General features: G+C 45.1%; 1 protein-coding gene across 3 annotated transcripts in view; it reads left to right on the forward strand.

Annotated features, from left to right (window-relative positions):
- Positions 1 to 15,004, forward strand: part of PLPP4 (phospholipid phosphatase 4) — a 132,578-nt gene extending 117,574 nt beyond the window's left edge. For all 3 annotated transcript variants that reach the window (XM_001156337.7, XM_063782186.1, XM_024346643.2), the window contains 2 exons: positions 278 to 448; positions 14,446 to 15,004. In XM_001156337.7, the coding sequence (XP_001156337.1) occupies positions 278 to 448; positions 14,446 to 14,645 (371 nt within the window). In that variant the 3' untranslated portion in view covers positions 14,646 to 15,004. The remainder of the gene's footprint in view (positions 1 to 277; positions 449 to 14,445) is intronic.
- The last annotated feature ends 5,410 nt before the right edge of the window (positions 15,005 to 20,414 follow it).

Genomic DNA, 20,414 nt, shown 5'->3' on the forward strand with positions numbered 1-20,414 from the left:
TGTCTAGCACAGAGTCGAGACTCCTGAAGTAGCTATTGAATGAATGGATGAAATAAAATAGGTTTTGATCACATGTAACCCTGGAAGATTATTCTTATGGTTGAAAGTTTCATAGCAGCGTGGTGCTAGCAGGAGCACAGATTGCCTAGATAGTGCCTGGTGCCAACATGGCCTTGGCCTTGGGGGTGTGCAAGACGGCAGACGGAATGCCCAGCATGCCCTGAGTCCCTGCCACTCACCACCTGCTAGAGTAACACCTGCTGTTTCTGTTTGGCAGTTGCCTTTTCGGGCCTTGGCTTCACGACGTTCTACTTGGCGGGCAAGCTGCACTGCTTCACCGAGAGTGGGCGGGGAAAGAGCTGGCGGCTCTGTGCTGCCATCCTGCCCTTGTACTGCGCCATGATGATTGCCCTGTCCCGCATGTGCGACTACAAGCATCACTGGCAAGGTGAGTCCCTGCGCAGGGCCTGACTAGTCCTCACTGTGGTTGCCCCTCTCCTCCAGGGATGGGTGTAGAAATGCACCAATTGTGGGGATCTAAGTGCCCATTGTCCAAAACCAGAGGAGGCTGAAATGACAGAGCGGATAAAATTTTGAAGCAAATATGCTGGTTCAAGTGAGGTCTGGCCTTCCTGGGGAAAGAATTGGAGCTCTTCTTCCTCCTTCATGCTCCAGGAGACTGCTTGAGTCCTGCCAGAATGTCAGGCCCTTTGGTTTAGTGTCACCCTTGGCCTGAGACCCAAATGTGATTTTCCTGCTGGATCACTTGCCTCAGTCCTCAGAGTTGGTGCCAAGTGGTTTTTGGCTTCGTTTGCTTATCAAATCCAGCCTACAAGGATGTATTTGTCACCATGGATGCTCTTCCGAAAGGTATATCCAGCCAGGGATTCATTCCAGTAATGCTCACAGCAGCAGCTGCAAGCCTGGGGTGAGGTTTGCCTATATATATATATATATATATATATATATATATATATATATATATATATATACACACACACACACATACATACATACACACACACACACACATATACATATATATACATACATACATATATCAGTCCTGGGATATTTGTTAAAAATCAAAATAACACAAAACAAGGGAGGGGCTTGTTCCTGAAATATAACTAAACCATGCCATGTCCTTCTGCAGACAAACTGCAGCTCACAGTCTGTCTGAAAGACAACCACCACCTGCCAGAGCACACAGAGAGCTGAGACGGAGGCGATATCCATGGGAGGTGTGGCCTCTGGGAAGCGTGGGGTCTAGGGCAGGGTTTCCCAAGGGCAATCCTTGGATCACCTTGATCAGGCTGCCCTGAGCTAGAAATTGGACTCTCTAGGGGTGCATCTGGAGCAGTGGCCTACAATCTTCCTGGATAATAACAAGCCTGTCATTGCTGATGAAGTCTAAGAAACACTGGTAAAGAGCTCCACCATATGTGTCCCTTTTAACCAAACAAAGCAAAGAAAGTGTGCCTGAATCCAGCTTCTTTGGGTGAATGGGCTCTCCTCTCCCTTTCTTGTTTTCCGACTGTTGCTGGGCATTGTTCAACTCCTTCCTCTCTCTGTCTTTGCAGCCAGCTGCCTTGCAGGACTGCCCTCTTCCTACCTTTTCCGGGGGTTTGTTGCAGTGGTAATGAGGCAATGGATGGGGACAGGGTTGAGGGGAACTCCTAGCTGAGAGCCCCTCCTTCCTCATCTTCTCTGGAGACCTTGTGCTCCTTCCAGCACTACACAGCTTCTCCTGTTCCTTCCTGGTCTCATCCCTACCCCGTATCCTCCTGGAGCTCATGCTCTGGGTGTCCTGTGACCCCAGCAGGAGCTTTGGGCTGGAGGATGAAGGGTATAGGGAAAGAGATGCTGACATGGTTTGGACAGGTGGATGCAGCAAGCATCAAGTGCTACTAAGGTCTGAGGCCCTCCTGATGGGGGAGGTCAGAACAGGGTCACAGGTCTGAACCTGCCCTTGTTCTGTTTTTATCAATGACTTGGATGAAATTCTGGATGATAAGAAGCCACATCATGAGACGGAAGGATGGACAGAGTCACTGGGCCAACAAAAACAGAGGCACAGCCCCCCATTGGAACTGGGAATATGTTCCCACAGAATTGTTTCCCACCTATGTGGGTTAGGGCATTTCCCCATGAAGAATATTACGGGCCAAATGGCCTTTTATGGACTGCTTCTCATTGATCCCTTCTGAGCCAGTTTCCTCTTTGAGCATGGGAACTATCCCTAATATTTCACAGAGCTTTTCATAGATTGAACGAAATAATGGATCCAAATGTTCTTTGTAAATGGAAATTTACTACACACATGCAAAGTGGTATCATTGTTGCTTAGTACATTTTTTCTAAGGAAGGATGCATTGTGTTTCCCAAACAACTGACTTGGAGGCAGACTTTTTTTTTGGAACATGATTTATTTGTAAGCTATGAATGCCAGGTTTTCACTTTTATTCAACCACTTTGGATTCGGGGAATGATTGGGGGTTTCAGAATTGAATCAATTTTTCCTTTATCTTGGAGTCAGTAAGAGCATTTGCATAGTACTAACAACCTAGGATGTGAGGCTGGCGTGTCTTCAGCACTCTCTGGCCCTACCCTGTTTTGTTCCTCATTTCCTAGCTGTGGTAGTATAACATGGCCAGAGTAAAGGAATGTGGAATCACAGCTCTTGTCTTTAGGGAATGGTGAATTTATGCTGCAGCTGGTGTACCCAAGGCCTGTTGGCAACTGGGGCTTTGAAACCATACTATCCAACAGGCACAGAAAGGAACTATGAGCAGTCAAGGGAGAATATTCATCCTGCGTGGGCTGTTGGGAAAGCAAAGCAAGAGAATTTATGTTCAGTGATGGTTAGAACCATATATGGGAATCAAACAAAAACTGCGTCATGGTGGACTTCTGCAGCCCAAACTGAATGTGCATCTCTTGGTACAGGTTATTGATATAGCCTGAGGACCAGTTCAGCTCTGCCATTATGTGTTCAACTTATACCCTTGGAGTCAGCCATGAGAGGAACACAACTTCCCTTGGATGCTCTAAAGGGCTCTGAATCAGGCTCATTTTACCTGAGTTCCCCTTCATGAGGCTATCTGCCACTGTCCACACCAGTTGTTTTCAATCTCTCAGGGGACATTTAGCAATGTCTCTAGACATCTTCTTGGTTGTCACAACTTTGAGAGGTAGGTGCTACTGCCATCCAATGGGTGGAGGGTTAGAGACTAGGGATGCTGCTAAATGTCCTACAATCACAAGACCCCTCGCCCACTAACAAGGAGTTATGCAGCCCCAAATGTCAGTACTGCCCAGGTTGAGAACCCCTGTTCTACATCATACCCCAGCTCCATATTTCTTTTCCCTGTTACATGTTGAGAAGCAGCAATGTTCTGGGAGTGGGAAGTTTTGTTCATTCAACACTCAATTATTAAGGGAGAAATCAAGGAGACCTCAAAGGTTTCCCACTGGGAGGAGGGATGCGGAGTGAGGTCTTCAACTGCAGTGTAGGTGGATGTTTCAGGCAGGATGCCTGATTAAGATAAATAACTTGTTTTCCTTTGGTGAACTGAGCTGCCCAGTGACTGTGGGCGGGGGCCATCCATCATGGTGAGAATTCACATGGAGCCCCGTTAGCATCAGCAAAACTCAAGTCCCCCTCATTATAGACTTTAGTTAACAGCATTCATGTTGTGAGATTTTATGACTCCATTTCAATTTTGATTTAAGCAACTGTGCCTAATGTGGAAATACATCCAATTACTCGATTACACATTCATATCCAATAAATAGTCTATAATCTCCAATGACTCTCTCTCTCCATTATCATGGTTATTTTCTGCTATTGACACTCCCTGGTCTTTTCTGCCTCCCCAGCCCACTCCAAATATACAAATCTATTGTTTTATTAAGTGAGGAAAATACAGAGGCACAGGCCATGGCATAGGGAAGGAGACACGAAACATTTAGCAGAACTTCCCCAGACACAAAACCAGCGGGATCAATACTAAATCTCTGTGTGGCTGATGTGGCCTGTGTCCTTGTGACATTCTGGCTTGCAGGTCAACTGGAAGCTGGAGAGTTTCACAGATGATGCTAACTACAAAGCCCAGTGCCCTCTCAAACAGGCTCATCTTTGTGATTAACAATGTGTTTAACAGCGCTCAAACTTGTGGAATCCCCATACTAGAGAAAATAAATGCAGAGAAAGAGCAGAGCATGTCATTAAACTGACTCCTGCCTCTATTCATGCTCTTATGTGATTACGATTTCTTGTCAATGGAGGGTTACAACTACTAGTGGCAGGAATGTGGTGTTTGCTCCATCACTGGACTTAATAATGAGCTCCCCTGACCCCTCAAGTCCCTGCACCTGAAACCAGCCTCTCCCCATGTGACTTTAGGTTTGGAGGTAACATTTTAAACACTTGTTTCTCTAATCATAGGTCATTTTAAGCAGCCCTGGGTGCCTGCGTGGTGTTTCATTATAAGAAAGAACATCCCCCTCTGGATGTAATCTAGGGAAACAGGTCTCAAAGAATGAAACATTCATTTGTTCCCACCCAGACTAAGGTTGGAAAGCGTCTCGGTCATTCACAGACACAGTTGTCTAACCGGGCTGAAGTTTTCAAGATGGCCATTATTGCGTTCGCCTGCTTTCCCAGACTGGGCTGTGAAGGGTCTGTGATTTGAAATGAACTAAATATAGTTACCAAGCTTCAGGAGATTACTGACCCTGCAAATGCAGGTGTTTTGGTAGTTGGATATTGTGCTGGACTATTTCATGTGCCACAAAATACTTCTGGCCTCAAGAAGCCCAGGCAGAAGCTATTCCCTTTGGAGAAACCCTTTTTTCAAAGCCTGATGGCATTCTACAACTCACAGGACTCTCTTGAGTTCTCCTTCCTTTTGTTACTGATAAACCCAGTAGTCCCAAAGATGGGATCCTTCCCTGTTCCATGTGACAGAGCCATTACATGAAATAAAAAGTGAGCATCAAGCAGAGTAAGCTTTATTCCATGGCCAAAGAATGGAGAAGTTGGGGCCGGGTGCGGTGGCTCACGCCTGTAATCCCAGCACTTTGGGAGGCCGAGGCGGGCAGATCACGAGGTCAGGAGATCGAGACCATCCTGGCTAACATGGTGAAACCCCGTCTCTACTAAAAAAAAAAAAAAAATACAAAAAAATTAGCCAGACTTGGTGATGGGCACCTGTAGTCCCAGCAACTCGGGAGGCTGAGGCAGGAGAATGGCATGAACCTGGGAGGCAGAGCTTGCAGCGAGCCGAGATCATGCCACTGCACTCCAGCCTGTGCGACAGAGCGAGACTCTCAAAAAAAAAAAAAAAAAAAAAAGAAAAGAAAGAAAGAAAGAATGGAGAAGTGGGAACACAGCTCTCAGATGAACTTCTCAGCTAGTGAGCAGTGAAGGGATTAAAATATAGGGTTTCTCTAATGAAGAGGTCAGGTAGTAAAATCTAGGGGAGGAATAATTGGATCTTTTTCTGGAAATGGATGGTGAACTCCTGGGAACCAGAGTGCTGCCTTCCTTTTATGGCTTCTTCCAATTGTTGTCATGGCAATTGTCAACTGTCATGGTGCTAGTGAGAGTGTCATTTAGCATGGAAATTAGATGATAATGAAGCCTGAGGTCTTCTTGAAGTTGTTCTGTCAGCTGTCTTGGTTCTAACCAGTTTCAGGTAGTCCAGTTACAAAGGGAACTTTTTACCACAGGGGTCTCATTTCTTAAAGATAAACAGGGAGGGGTGTAAATCCAGCTATGTCATGTAAGCCTTACGCTGAGTAACACCTTCCCCTTCCCTCCCCTCTGTCTCTGTCTCCATCTGTCTGTCTGCCTCTGTCTCTTACACACACACATACACCCACACACAAACGGCTGAGGGACACACACTGTTATAAGCAGGCCTCCCTTGTGCTGTCAGAAGCAATCTGTAGATTTTCTAAATGAAGTGACTTGAAAAAGATCCCTTGGAACAATATGATTGTTTCTGCCAAAAACCTGCCAGCCCTGGGTAGAACAAAAACACTGAAATTCTCCCTCTAATATCCTCAGCCCAAGTGAATTGATCTCACCTCATTTTCCCTCCACAGTTGGCTGCTGTGTATGGCAGGGCCCACAGTCACATTTACCATCGGCTGCCAACCCCCGCCTCTGTCTGGGAACCTCTGAACCTTGACTGCCCATCTAAGTCCACCCGCCTCTGTGTTGGTGCCTAGGAGAGCGTAAGAAGCCTCAGCCCCTGGCTCACCCGTCCCTCCAGTCAAAGTCCACTGCATAGCCTGCTTTCAGCCTCAAGAGAGGCATTCTCAGTCAGGACTTCTGCCCTCTTCCTGCCTCCAGGATAGCCCTGGTGTTTCCCCGTGATGTAATTCCCAGGGAAGATGGACGTTGATTGCTCCCAAGTCTCACTGGCATCCTTCCTTTGTTTTACTCAAGGGAACCTGTCTCTTCTCAGCTTTCTTTGGTGTTCTGTGGTTCCTCCTGCTCAGCATATTTATAGACTCCAACTTTTCCTTCCCACTCTGGTCTAGTGATCATCACTTGTTGCCTGAATCATTGCGGAAGCCTCTCAGCCTGGCTCCCTCCTTCCTTCTTTGGCCCTCAACTGCATTTGGAATGTGCCTTTAGAGCCTGCGTTAGCACATGTCACTTTTGCAAAAATCCTCCAGTGATTCTCATTTCGCTCAGCATCACAGCCTGTGTCCTGCCATGGTCCATAAGATCTGCTCCCTCCGTACCTCTTTGATGCTATGTTCAAGCTACTTGTCCTCCTCGTTCACATGATTGCATCGCTTGAGCTGCTTGCTACTCCTTGAAGAGGCCCATCCCATCCCACCTCAGAGCCTTTCCACAGGCTCCACCTTGTGCCTGGAATGCTCTTCTTCAGATGTGGGCATGGCTTGTTCTCCTCTGCCTCCTAAACTGGGCTCGAGTGTCACCTTCTCAGTCTCGTGATGCCCACTCCACTTGAATTGCAGCCCCTTCCCCACATGCCATGTCCCTCTCCCCTTGCACATTTACCACCTTCTGACAAATGAAGTCATTTATTATGTATTGATTATTATCTGTCTCTAACCACTAGAACAGGGGTTGGCAAACTTTGTAAAGGGTCAGATAGCAATATCTTAGGCTGTATGTGGCCATGAGATCTTTGTTGCAACTATTCAGTTTGGCTGTAGTGCACGGAAGTGGCTATAGACAATATGTAAAGGAATGTGTTCACTTAGTTTGCTGGCCTCTGCGCTAGAATATAATACCCATGTGAGCAGGGATTTAGGTCTCCGTTGTTGGCATGGCACATAGTAGGTACTTGTATCAGGGTCCTAAGGCTGCCATAGCAAAGTACCAAAAACTGGGTGGCTTAGAACAGCAGAAAGATATTGTCTCACCGTTCTGGAGACTGGAAGTCTGAAATCAAAGTGTTGGCAAAGCCACCCTCTATCTGAAATCAGTAAGGGGAGGATCCTTCTCTGCCTCTTCCAGCTTCTAGTAGCCCCAGATGTGCCTTTGCTGATGGCAGCATAATTCCAGTCTCTGCCTCTCTCTTCCCATGGTGTTTTCTCTGTGTGTCCTCACATCAGCTTCCCTCTTCAGGTGTCTGTCTCTGTGTCCAAATTTCCCCTCTTTATAAGGACACCAGTCATATTGCATTAGGGCCCACCCTGATTATCATATTTTAACTTGATTACTCCTGTAAAACCCTATTTCCAAATAAGGTCACATTCTGAGGTCCTAGGGACTAGGACTTCAGCATATCTTTCAAAAGGACACAATTAAATTTATAACAGTCTTCAATACATATGTGCTGAATAAATAAATGAGTTTGACTAAATCATGTTCCTTTCTTACTAATATCATTTTTTCTTTGGGCTGGTTTTGCTAGTAACTTATTCTCTACAAGTTCTTTCCTTTTAAAAATAAACAAAAGGTTACACTGTAAATATTCCCTCCCTCCCTCCCTCCCTTCCTTCCTTCCTTCCTTCTCTCCTTTCTTCTTGTCATTGTGTCTGTGTACCAGGCGTGTTCTCCACTGGGCTCAGTACTGAGTAAGATGGACATAGCTGCTGTCCTCTCAGCTTATACTGTACCAGGTCTATTTTGCATCCTTCCTGCTAGGTAAGCTCTTTTATAGAAACTCAAAGTCACAGAAACATGAAGCTTCACAAGTAGCAGAATCACTGGAAAGAATAAAAGGAACAACAAAAAAATCACATGCACTTGTTGAGTTTGCCAGAGCTGACTTTTGCCCTAGTACCTTGGGTCATGGAGCCCAAGGCATACAAGGTCCCAAGTCAAGCTAGCTTAGTGATGTTGGAGGCTGCCATGGTGACAGAAGGGATGATCTTCTGGAGGACCTGACAGCACATCTTCAGAAGCCTTTCTGCTTGTTTGTGCCACAACAGATGAGGGCAGCCTGGCACCTCAGTATGGCAGAACTCATAAGGTCCTTCCTGTCCTTTGACCTCATGACAAGAGGGCAGGGTTTTGCCAATGTTATAGGTAAGGATTCAAATCCAGGCTGCCTGATTGAAAGTCACTCTTTCCACTACCATTGGAGCTTATCTGGCTCATCTGGTGTCAATTCTCTCCTCTCTTTTTAAAGAACAGCTTTCTTTATAATTCTCAATTATAAAATTCTCCCTTTTAAAGTACAGAAACATTTTTATATATCCAGAGTTGTGCAACCATTACCACTATCTAATTCTAGAACATTTTCATCACCCCAAAGAAACCCTTATCTCTCAGCAATCACTTCTCATTTCTCTGTGCCTCAGGCCCTGGCAACCACTGATCTACTTTTTATCTCTATGGGTTTGCCTATTCTGCACATTGCATATAAATAGAACCATACAATGTGTGGCCATTTGTGGCTGGTGATGTTGATTCTTTAGTGCCTCTTGTAGATGTTGTTCAGCTCATGTCAGTTCCCCATTTACTGAATAAAAGTCGGCTGAGCTCTGGGAAATAAATAGGAATGAAACATCCCAGAGTCCTAGGTAATGACATGTAGTCGGGGAGATAGATTCAGAAACAGGAAACACCGCTGGTGGTAGGTGTGAGGCCACAGAGTGCATAGATGGCAGGCCAGAGAGAGAGCAGGGCCCCTGGTCCATGCTGAGGGCTCCACAGAGCCACAAAGGGACATGGAAAACATTCTGCTCCAGCCCATACCAGATGACTGGTCAATTTGTGTCCTGTAGTCTTACAAAGACACTACCCCTTTCTTAAAAGATGGGTCTATCTTCAGTTTCTCAGATTTACCAAGCCTCCTTTGTCATCAGCACCTTCTCACATACCCTTCTCTCTGCCTGGAAAACCACCAGTGCCCTCTTTCCCTCTACTTCTCAACCTCTCCTGGTTAACTCTTGCTCATCCTTCAGGTCTTAGCCTGAGGGTCATGTCCTCAGCAAAACCTCTGCTCCAGAATAGCCCAGATCTCTGTGCTGGGTGAGCTCACAGACCCTCACACGTTTCCTTCATGGTGCTTACCATAGCTGCAAATTGCTGATACGGCTGTCATTGTTTAGTGTCTGTCTTGCCCCTTTGCTGGAAACTCTGGGACAGCAGGGACATGTCCCATTCGTTCAGCCTGTGTCCTAGGCTTGGCCATCATGCCCGACCCCTGATACGTATGCAGTGCATGTGTATGAATGAATGGCATCAGTGCTACGTAAGGAGACAGGAGTATTTTGTATTCCAAAGACACTGAGATCCATTTATTTCCCTTTTGAGACTTCTAGTTGATTTGGGGCAAAGTTAATCCCAAGTGTTTTCCCCCAATAAGGGCTTTCTTGTCCCCTGCTTGCCTGTCTATCAAGAGGATACAAACGCGATTTTATCAAAATAGCAATAGCCCACTTGAGGCAATTGATGACAAGCTCCTTCATAAAGTAAGTTATTGTTTGGATCTTGTTCACCACCTTTGTAATAAACACAGCCCCAAAATGACTTTGCTGAGAAGCAGCTTGGATAGACCTTTCATTGTCCTTGTTACTTCTCATAACTCCCATAGCACCTGTGATATCACTTTTCACTCATTCCATTAAATGGGAAACAGAATTGGCAGGAATTGTCATTTCCATGCATGCTGCTATGTCAGTAAATCTGGGAAACATTCTTGGAATGGTTTGATGTCTTTTGGTCAATGATCCACCTAATGAAATGCTGCTTCAGAAAATAGAATGTTGAATGGTGTTATTTGTAGGTTTTGCTCTTTGGTCTGTTTAGTCAGTGGCTCAACTGCAGATGTTGTGGATCGTTTTAGATGCTAATAGAAATACCTCATGGGACTGTTTCCTGGGGTTAGAGGAAAAACAAAACAATAGTGCAACTCTAAGACCTTGAACTAGTAAAAGGCCTGACACATTTTATAGGCTGGTGGCCATAAGCTAGTGAAGAGATTCTTCATTTAAGCAACTTCATTTAATCACGTTAATTACACCCTGTGGCCCTGCTCCAGAATTCACGGTACATATTGCTTTACAATTTCTTGGGTGACAAACGTGTTTTTAAGTTCCTTAGAAGTTTATTTACGATGCTATGAAAATGTAGCCATGCCAGAGAGGTGAGATCTGTAAGCCGCTGAGTTGCTGTGTGAGGAGAAGGATGGGGCAGAATGAAAAAGCCTCCGGCAGCTCTGGAGTGGAATGTGAGAGGAATGGCAAAAGGATAACAAGGATGGATACTATTTTTATGTCCTATTTTGGCATGCTCTATGAAATAATCATTAGAAGTAATATATTATTAAATTATCATCACTACTAAATGAGGTGGATACTGAGATCCACATTTGAGAGAGAAGGAAACTCAGAGAGGCAAAGCAACTCACCCTGGTAGGGGCTGCAATGTCTTAGCCTTAGGATTTCTCAGCGTGTAAGATTCTTGGATCGGGGGTGAGGATAAGTGGTGGTTACCTTACTGCAGCCCCAGGAGCCTCCAAATGGCCAACAGTTCTTCTCTTGGGAATGGATCTGCTGCCTCCTTTTCTTCTTCATTCTTGGGAATGCCTCTTGCTTTCCCTGCTGTCCTCCAATCCCCCCGCTACCCTGATGGCTGCTCACCAAGTCTGAGCAGACACGAACATGTATTCCTTGCCTTTCTCCCAGACAGCTACTGCTCAGTCACACTGTGTTCATCAGTTGTTGAAGTTTGTACTCGTATGGGGAGAAAGCAGTGACAATTATTTGGTCTTTCCCATTGACTAGTTAGAATGACTTTTGTTTCTAACTGATATTTTATCTGAACCAAAGAGAGGATATGACCTATTTTTTTCTCTTTTCTTTCTTTTTTTTTTTTTTAAGAGATGAAGACTTGCTCTGTTGCCTGGGCTGGAGCGCAGTGGTACGATCTTGGCTCACTGCAACCTCCACCTCTCGGGTTCAAGCAATTCTCCTGCCTCAGCCTCCAGAGTAGCTGAGATTAAGGCACATGCCAACACACCTGGCTATTTTTTTTTTTTTTGTGTAGTTTTAAGTAGAGACAGGGTTTCACTGTGTTCCCCAGGCTGGTCTCAAACTCCTGAGCTCAGGCAATTCGCCCTCCATGGTCTCACAAAGTGCTAGGGGATATGACCTATTTTCTAAATGCACCTTGGTAGAGTCTCCAAATAATCTCAATGTGTGGCCTCAGTAGGCTGACTCAGGATCACATTCCTGGAACACTTATATAACAAGGCCTCTTAGCCACGTTGTACTTGTGGTTCCATGCTAATATGTTACTGATGAGGTCATCAAGAGGACCAGAATGGGAAAGGGGCATACCCAAAAACACACAGGACAGCAACCCGACCTAACCCTGAGTTACTATGTATCCATTTCCCTCAACAAACATAATTATGCTGTGAGCAAGATGTTGGCCAAGGTGCTGAAGGAATCAACAGCCAACCCTAATAGAGTTTTGAGTCCAGCATTAAACATTAAACAATCGCACAATTTGTCATTGTTCACCACTCTAATTGCACAGGGAGTGGGGAGGGGTTATTAACATGTGTAACTGGGAGACTTGGTCTAGTCTGGAGGTCAGATGAGACTATGTTGCACAATGATATTGAGCTCTGAAATATGAATAGAAATGATATTGAGCTCTGAAATATGAATAGAAATGACATTGAGCTCTGAAATATGAATAGAAATGATATCGAGCCCTGAAATATGAATAGAAATTGATTAGGGGAAGGCATGAGGAGAAGGGATTCCTGGGAATCCAGGATCGGAACAGCACATGTGGAGCCCCAAGAGGAGAAGCAGCACATGTATTTGAGGAACTAAAGGGAAGACCGTGGCTTCGGTAGGAGGAGTGAAGGGGAAATAGCTGGGATGGTTGGCAGGGCCAGGGATGCAGCCTTGAATGACACAGGGGCTTGGCTGTTCTGTTACAGCAGTGGGAAGGAGTCAGCCAAGCAGGAGAATGGCTGCGCCTATTTGCTCCTGAGAGAACATCACCAGCTGCTGTGTCCCAAGGCCAGTTTCAGAGCAGTGTACTGGGCCCCTGGTCTACATGCACTGAAAGCTTATGCTGCCATCACGGACATGTCTAAAATAAAAGAGCTTTTCTTTTATTTATACTTCTTTTCCTGCTTTGCTATTGTGGATTAATAAAATTACATGCATGAAATTACTAAATTTGTTTTAAAGAAGATAAAGCTATTCATTATAGAACTTTTCATGTTTTACTATTAGCTTCATAGAAACTGAAAGTAGAAGCAATTCTATGAAAGATACTGAAATATGAAAATATTGTCCCCGTCCTCAAAAATTATCCCGTTAGATCTGGATAGAACCAGGATACCTATAACAGGATCACAAAAAGACTGATAGGTGCAATGCACGTTTCTAAGCATTGAGCAGCTTGTTTTCTTGAAAGATACATTTCTTTGACGACCACTCAAAATGTCACCTACAGGAGATGCAGGGACATTAGTTTGTGACTTAAACTGAAGTCTTTATATAGTGCATTGCTTACTGGGAAGCGCTGGGAAACTTGCCACCCTGAGCACTGATCCTTCAGGAAAACCATTGCCCCCTACCTGAATGCAGATGGACATACCCTTCAGCCCGTGGGGCCTGCTGCATCCTGAAGGCTGGGACCTCAGACAGTCATGTGGTTATCAAGCCTGGAATGAACCCGCCAGGGTGTGGACACAGCATCACGGACCAGTGCAACTGCAGGATCAGGACTCCAGGGTTCAAGCCCAATTCTTTTGGGGAAAATGGGGCTGATCCTGCCTGCCTATGGGAAGTCTGTACGGTTCAACAAGAGTTTCAAATTGTTTTGTTAGGGGAGATTTTCCACTGGACTAGAATCTTTTTGGCAAAAATAACCCATAGACAGTTAAAGTGAACACACACACAGATGCTAAGCGAGAGTTGTTTATGTGAGCTGCTTTTATGAGGTCTCTATTGAGAACTACCTGAATGTTCTCTTTGGCAGGGGGCTGCCCTGGGGCGGAGGGCTGGTATTCCCTGCAGATGCACCCCCCTGCCTCACCTGCTCCCCTCTTGCCTCCCAGCTGGTAAGATCTGTAGCTGTTAGAGAATTGAGTCCTTCCCGCCAGAGGTCTGCTGAGTTTGCCAACACAGGCATATCTTAAAATGTTTTATTCACTTTGTCTGTGACTCAGAAGGTTCATTTCATCCCTGGGAAACCACTTACCATGAGGCAGAGACCCTGGCACCCGCTGGCTTTTCTGCAGCACACCAGCAATACTATAGGACTCTGGTGGGAACTTACTAAAGAAAAAAAAAGTTACAGCTCCCAAGATATTTAGATCCTACAGAGATGGCTTGAATTCTTCTTCCAGAATTTAGAATTGATTTCAAAAATCAGAAATACAAATCTGAGTTTATGCAATGCTCAGGTGTGAGTTAAAGAAATACAGGGAAGGACCGGGTGTGGAGGCTCATGCCTGTAATCCCAACGCTTTGGGAGGCCGAGGTGTGCAGATCACATGAGGTCAGGAGTTCGAGACCAGCCTGGCCAACATGGTGAAACCCCGCCTCTACTAAAAATACAAAAATTAGCTGAGAGTGGTGGCGTGTGCCTGTAATCCCAGCTACTTGGGAGGCTGAGGCAGGAGAATCACTTGAACCAGGGAGGCAGAGGCTGCAGTGAGGCAAGATTGCACCACTGCACTCCAGCCTGGGCAACAGAGCAAGATTCCATCAACAACAACAACAACAACACAACACAAAACAAAAAACTGGGAAGAAAGAATCAAGTACTCATTTTTTAATATTTCAGTACCAGAAATGCTGGCAGTTTGCAGAGGCCACCACTGTGGTTTCTTTCCTTTAGTCTTTCAGGGGGTCCTGTAAGCAAACCAGGTCCTAGAACAGGAAGGAAAAGTGCTTTCTGGAAAATATAACTGGCCACATTTGAACAAATGGTAACCCATTTTTCCTGCTCTGCTGTTTCCTGCCTAGATTCCTTTGTGGGTGGAGTCATCGGCCTCATTTTTGCATACATTTGCTACAGACAGCACTATCCTCCTCTGGCCAACACAGCTTGCCATAAACCCTACGTTAGTCTGCGAGTCCCAGCCTCACTGAAGAAAGAGGAGAGGCCCACAGCTGACAGCGCACCCAGCTTGCCTCTGGAGGGGATCACCGAAGGCCCCGTATGACCAGTGTCCTGGGAGGATGGACACTAAGCCCTGGGCACATCTGCCACCCTGACATCATAACACAATAGAAATGGTTTTCTGTAGTGTATTTTTCATCAGTTGTTTCTCAAAGTCATCGTACTTCTGCTTCTGTTTCACTGATGGTGTTCCTGCTACTTTAAATGTCTACTTCCAACATCCTTGAATTTGCAAGTGAAGGACACCAGGAACAATCTCTGAGAGACGTGTGGAAGAGACTGTGAAGGTGGGGTTTGGGGAGCTTGGCCGATTCGTCTATCTGAAATGTTTGCTGTAACAGCCACCTTCCTATGTTTTCATGGTTGTAAAACATAATAAAACCTCCCACGTGGAAGACTTGGTGTTGGCCACCCAGTGCAACAAGTCATTTGGAGATGCAGCAGGTTTCTCAGAGACCCAAAGCCAGCTCTGTCTGTAGGTCATTCCAGGTGCTGAGCTTGGAAGCAAAGGCTCAGAACCTTTCTGAGCCATCAGCTTCTCATAGCCCACGTCTCTAAAATAGATTTGAAACTTGGAGTGACAGCTTGAGCATTTCCAGGGCTTTTGAATCATTGAATCTGGAAGCAAATAAAATTAATAACTTCATGCACAGACTTCCACCAAACACAATGAGCATGAAGATGGGTGAGTGCATGTGTGGGGGATGAGGTCACTGCAGTTGCCTGAGGGTTCATGGGCACAATATCCTTCCCATCTTCCAGTCTAAGTTTATGGAGCCACTTCTGTAGCTCTGCCTCATACAGTGAATTTTTGGGGCACGGGGGCTTTACTTGGCTCTTCTGCAAGAAGTGATGTGACCGATCTCACAGATCAGAAACCGCATGCCTGGGGCTCATCTCAAGGGAGTGGCTGAGTGGCCATTGGAGATAAGAAGCAACTTCAGGCTGAGAATTTTTCCCCTTTAGGATCCGAGTTTTGCAGAGCTCTGCTCTAAGGATTCTCCAAGTGGTGGTGTGTTCCTGTTCCTATCTAGCTGGCAATATTTCAGCATGATAGGACTCTGGTAGAAGGTACAAGAACAAAATCAGGAATGTGCTGTGTCTGTCGCTCAGCTCTTTGCATTGTTGAATACAGCCAGTCAATATGAACCTTTTTCAGTCTGAGTATAGAGCACGCTGCTCCTTGGCCAGCTTGTTTTTTCAAGGCAAGGAGCATCCCCTTCATCCAATTCTGATTGGATGTACCATGTGGTTCTTCAGATTCCTGGGCCTGGGTGCTACGAGGTGATGCATCTTTGCTATCCAGAGTGTCACTTTTTTTTTTTTTTTTTTTGAGATGGAGTCTCGCTGTGTTGAGACTGCACTGGAGTGCAGTGGCGTGATCTTGGCTCACTGCAACCTTTGCCTCTGGGTTCAAGCTATTCTCGTGCCTCAGCCTCCCAAGTAGCTAGGACTACAGGTGCCCGCCACCACGCCTGGCTAATTTTTGTATTTTTAGTAGACATGGGGTTTCACCACGTTGGCCAGGCTGGTCTCGGACTCCTAGCCTCAAGTGATCTGCCCGCCTCGGCCTCCCAAAGTGCTGGGATTATAAGCGTGAGCCACTGCACCTGGCCAAGAGTGTTGCTTTTGGGCAGTTAGCATAACAGACTGCATTTTGAGAGACTCAGGTGGCTGCCTAAATGGTCAGCTTCTCAGCCCTGGGCTGCGTGTGCAAGTTAGAAGCATCAAAATATCTTTGATCAGCCATTTCTGTTAAGCTCCATGGGCTTAAGGTTGGAGTGCATGTACCACTGACTATGCTCCATGAGCCCCAGTGCAGCCCTCTCCAGCCCTGGTCCTTCCAAACTGGCTTTGGCACGGTCATGTGATTGTCCCATGGATGGAGTGGGAGAGGGGGAGGCTTGAATTGACTTTCATCCAAAGTCAAGCCATTGATTTTTTAAAAATTATAGCAGTTACATTGGCAAGCAACTTTGAAGATGAATGTGAGATATTTTAAGAGATAAATCATAGCAGTTGAAAAGACATAATTTTAAATTCTGAGCTAAAATTCATTTAAAATTAGAAAATTAAACAATACTCTAATTTAACTAAAAACTCTATAATTTTCAAAAATAAAGCCCAAAATAGAAATGTAGGAAAAAGATCCTTTGCTACTGTTAAAAAAAAAACCCATCCTGATGTGGCCCACATTCTTATTTGATTCTAGTTTTATCTGAGCAAGAGGAAAGGAAAAGGGTTGTACTTCAGTTAATAAAGACTTAAAATTCTGGACCATCAAGTGTAAATTTAATATAAATAATTTTATTTAAAGATAAATGGCCAGGAAGTACTCTGCAAAGTAACAACAGAGTATTATTAATGCTGATAATTACATGGAAAATCCTAAGCCTGGCCATGTAAAAGCTTTGATTAAAATATAATTCAAATTACAGATGATGTAATAACATGAAGCTGATGGTAGGATCCTCAGGAGCCATAATGAACAGTGTAAGCCAGTTCACAAAAGGCAGGCATTTTTACAGATCCTTATGTTTCAATTTCATGCTCTATTCACGTGAAGTAAATATAACATCACAGTGTACCAATTAAATGGCCATAATGAGAACATTTATTCCTCAACCCCTGATTTTTTTTTTGGATGTGGGGTTCCTAATTCAGTCTCTTTGGAAAAGCAGGTTACACACAGTGTGAAGAGTCTGAGCCCACCCTGGGAGCTGTGGGATGCCGGAATTTCTTCCTCTTTGAGTAAACTTACTCAGAGTCCATGTTAGAGATCGGCAGCCACAAGCTCAGATACCTTGAGGTACTAGGAGGAGAATACAGTGAATGAGGCAAGTGGGGTCATTAAGGAATAGTGGAGACTGTGGAAGACTAAAAGCACACACCCCAGGGAAGTGGTGCTGGAGTGCAGTGGTGCGATCCCTGCTCACTGCAAGCTCCGCCTCCCAGGTTCACGCCATTCTCCTGCCTCAGCCTCCTGAGTAGCTGGGACTACAGGCACCCACTGCCATGCCCGGCTAATTTTTTGTATTTTTTAGTAGAGACAGGGTTTCACTGTGTTAGCCAGGATGGTCTTGATCTCCTGACCTCATGATCCGCCTGCCTTGGCCTCCCAAAGTGCCGGGATTACAGGTGTGAGCCACCGCGCCCAGCCCAAACACATATTCCCCCAAGAGAAGTCAAGAATCTTCATTTTATATGAGATTGTTTGATTTTACCTTGGGCAACTGTTTCCATTGAGATACATTAGAATGCAACCAACAATACACCCCAGTGAAAGAAGCTTAATCAGTAGGGGTTTATTAAGATTAAAAATAATAAGAAATTGAGAGGTTGGTGGTCTCAAAGCTCCCAGGCTTTCCCATCCTCTTGCTCCACCATCTTCAGTATGCCAGTGATTCTCCCTCATGATCACAAGGTGGCTGCATCATCCCCAAGAATCACATCCTCATCCCATCATGCTCAAACGAAGAAAGGAGCCCAGTCATGTGACAAGATAATTCTACTTGTCGGTCTGTTTATCAGGGAAGAAAATGTTTCCCAGCACCCCTGCGAAATATCCCCTTTACTTGCATTGGCTAGAATGATGTTGGATGGCCACCCCCAGAAATCATGGGGGCTTGGAAGAGTGAATATCCAGCATTTTCAGTCTCTTTGCAGGAGAAAGATTCTACCTGCTTGGGAAAAGGGTTAAACAATGGCCATTGGGTTGACAATGAACAGCATCTGTGACAGCACCAAACTTGTTTAATTAAAACACAAAAATGGCACATCAGTCACATAAAAATGTAGAGCAGGCTGTTTGCAGTCTCCTTTAGGGCTCACATGTCTTCTTAGTGGGTTAGAATTTGAGCAGAAGAGCCAGCTCTTTAGTCAATCTATTTAGCCCTATTGAATTGCCCTTCTCCTAAAGAGCTTTTCTAGCTAAAGCCGTGGTCCTTGTTGTCTGGGCATACTCCATCTTCCTGAAGCTTCTGGCACGTTCCCCTCAGCTTTACCATTTTGAAGATACTGTTCTTTTCCTTAAACTCACCGTTTTCTCACCTCCCATGACTTATCACTTAAGATATGTCCCATTCTTTCCGGTTCAGAACAAATGGGGGTCACATTCATAGTTATCTGCTTCCTCTTCACATCTGGAGTTGACCCCACTTGGGAAGGTTCTTCTTTCCTTAGAAAAAATCCTCACACACAGGACTAGGGTTCCAGAAATGATTACTGGCAAACTTCCCTCCTCCCTCCCCACTCAAACCTACTGGTCAAAAGGGAGACCCCCAGCCTAGGTGAGCCAATCTCATCTCACTCCTAGGAGCTAGAACAGAGCTGAGCCACCTTAATGGCAGCCTCTTAGAGAAGAAAAACATAAGCCCCTACTTCCAGATACCCCAGAGTGCCCCATTTCCTGCCTGCCTGAAATGGTTGCTCAGCTCTTCTTTCAGTACTGTGAGCCACCCAGAGCCTGCCAACGCAAGCATTTTTTCCCCCAACTAGAGCTGCTTTCTGTTTCTTACAACTGAAACATCTTCTAAAGAAGAGCTTTAATTTCATCTGTCCCAGCTCTCCATATGTGGAAGAGTTATTTCCAAGAGGTGTACAGAGCACTGCGTTGATGACACCGGGCTTCAAAATTCCACTCCCACCAGTCAAAACCGAGCTTTCCAAAGGTTGGTTCATCCACCATGCAACCCCAGGTGGAAATTTCAGAGAATGCCTGGCAGGTGGTTAATCTAAACTGGCATGTTCCCCAAGTCTTTAGCATTTAGTGATTCCAAACTCTGGCACTCTGGCACACACACGAAACATCCAGCTACAGTAGCATTTCGAGGGAAGCCTGACACAGTGCTTGGATCTTTCCGTCTGTCCCCACTTCAAAACAAATAAAAGCAAAACAACAACAATAACAACAACAAAGCAAAACCATTTTCCTAAGTTTTAAAAAGTAAAATGCCAATTTCAGTGTAAAATTTACCATGAATTTTAAAGATGTGTGCTTCTTTGGGGAGTATTTTTTCCCTTGCACGTGTGTTTGTGTTTATGCCTTTAGAACTTTGATGGGCATGTCCTATCTCTTCTCAGCACGTCATGTGCTTGGGGACATGTGTACCTGCTTTGGTCAAGAAGAACTGTTAATATATTAGAAAATGGCTTTGATAGCCCCTGGCTATAACCATCCCAGGCCAAAGGAGTTCAGTCTCAATTAGGATAAATACTTTAATGTAATTTGCACCATTGCTGCTGTCTGGGAGTAGAGGAAATGAAGAACTAGAAATCTAGAAGCAGTTTTTGTTTGTGTGAAGGCAGAGGAAAAGAAGAGATGGCCTCACACCAGTGTTTCTCAAAGGGAATTTCACAGAACTGGTCCAGCTTTGTGAAAATACAATACAATACAGATGTGATTAATAGATTCTAAATTCTCCTCTTACAGATCCAAATGTAAAATAGCATATTAAAGGCTCTGAAAAGTACTGCCGTGAAGAAACATGCCCCTTTTTATTCTTTTTTTTTTTTGAGACAGTCTCACTCTGTTACCAAGGCTGGAGTGCAGTGGTGCGATCTCGGCTCACTGCAAGCTCCACCTCCCGGGTTCACCCCATTCTCCTGCCTCAACCTCCCGAGTAGCTGGGACTACAGGTGCCCGCCACCACACCCGACTAATTTTTTTGTATTTTTGGTAGAGACGGGGTTTCACCATGTTAGCCAGGATGATCTCAATCTCCTGACCTTGTGATCCTCCCAAAGTGCTAGGATTACAGGCATGAGCCACTTCACCCGGTGCCCCTTTTTATTCTTTGATGACATCTTTTCA

This window comes from Pan troglodytes, chromosome 8 (assembly GCF_028858775.2).
Source record: "Pan troglodytes isolate AG18354 chromosome 8, NHGRI_mPanTro3-v2.0_pri, whole genome shotgun sequence".
Classification (NCBI taxonomy): Eukaryota; Metazoa; Chordata; class Mammalia; order Primates; family Hominidae; genus Pan; species Pan troglodytes.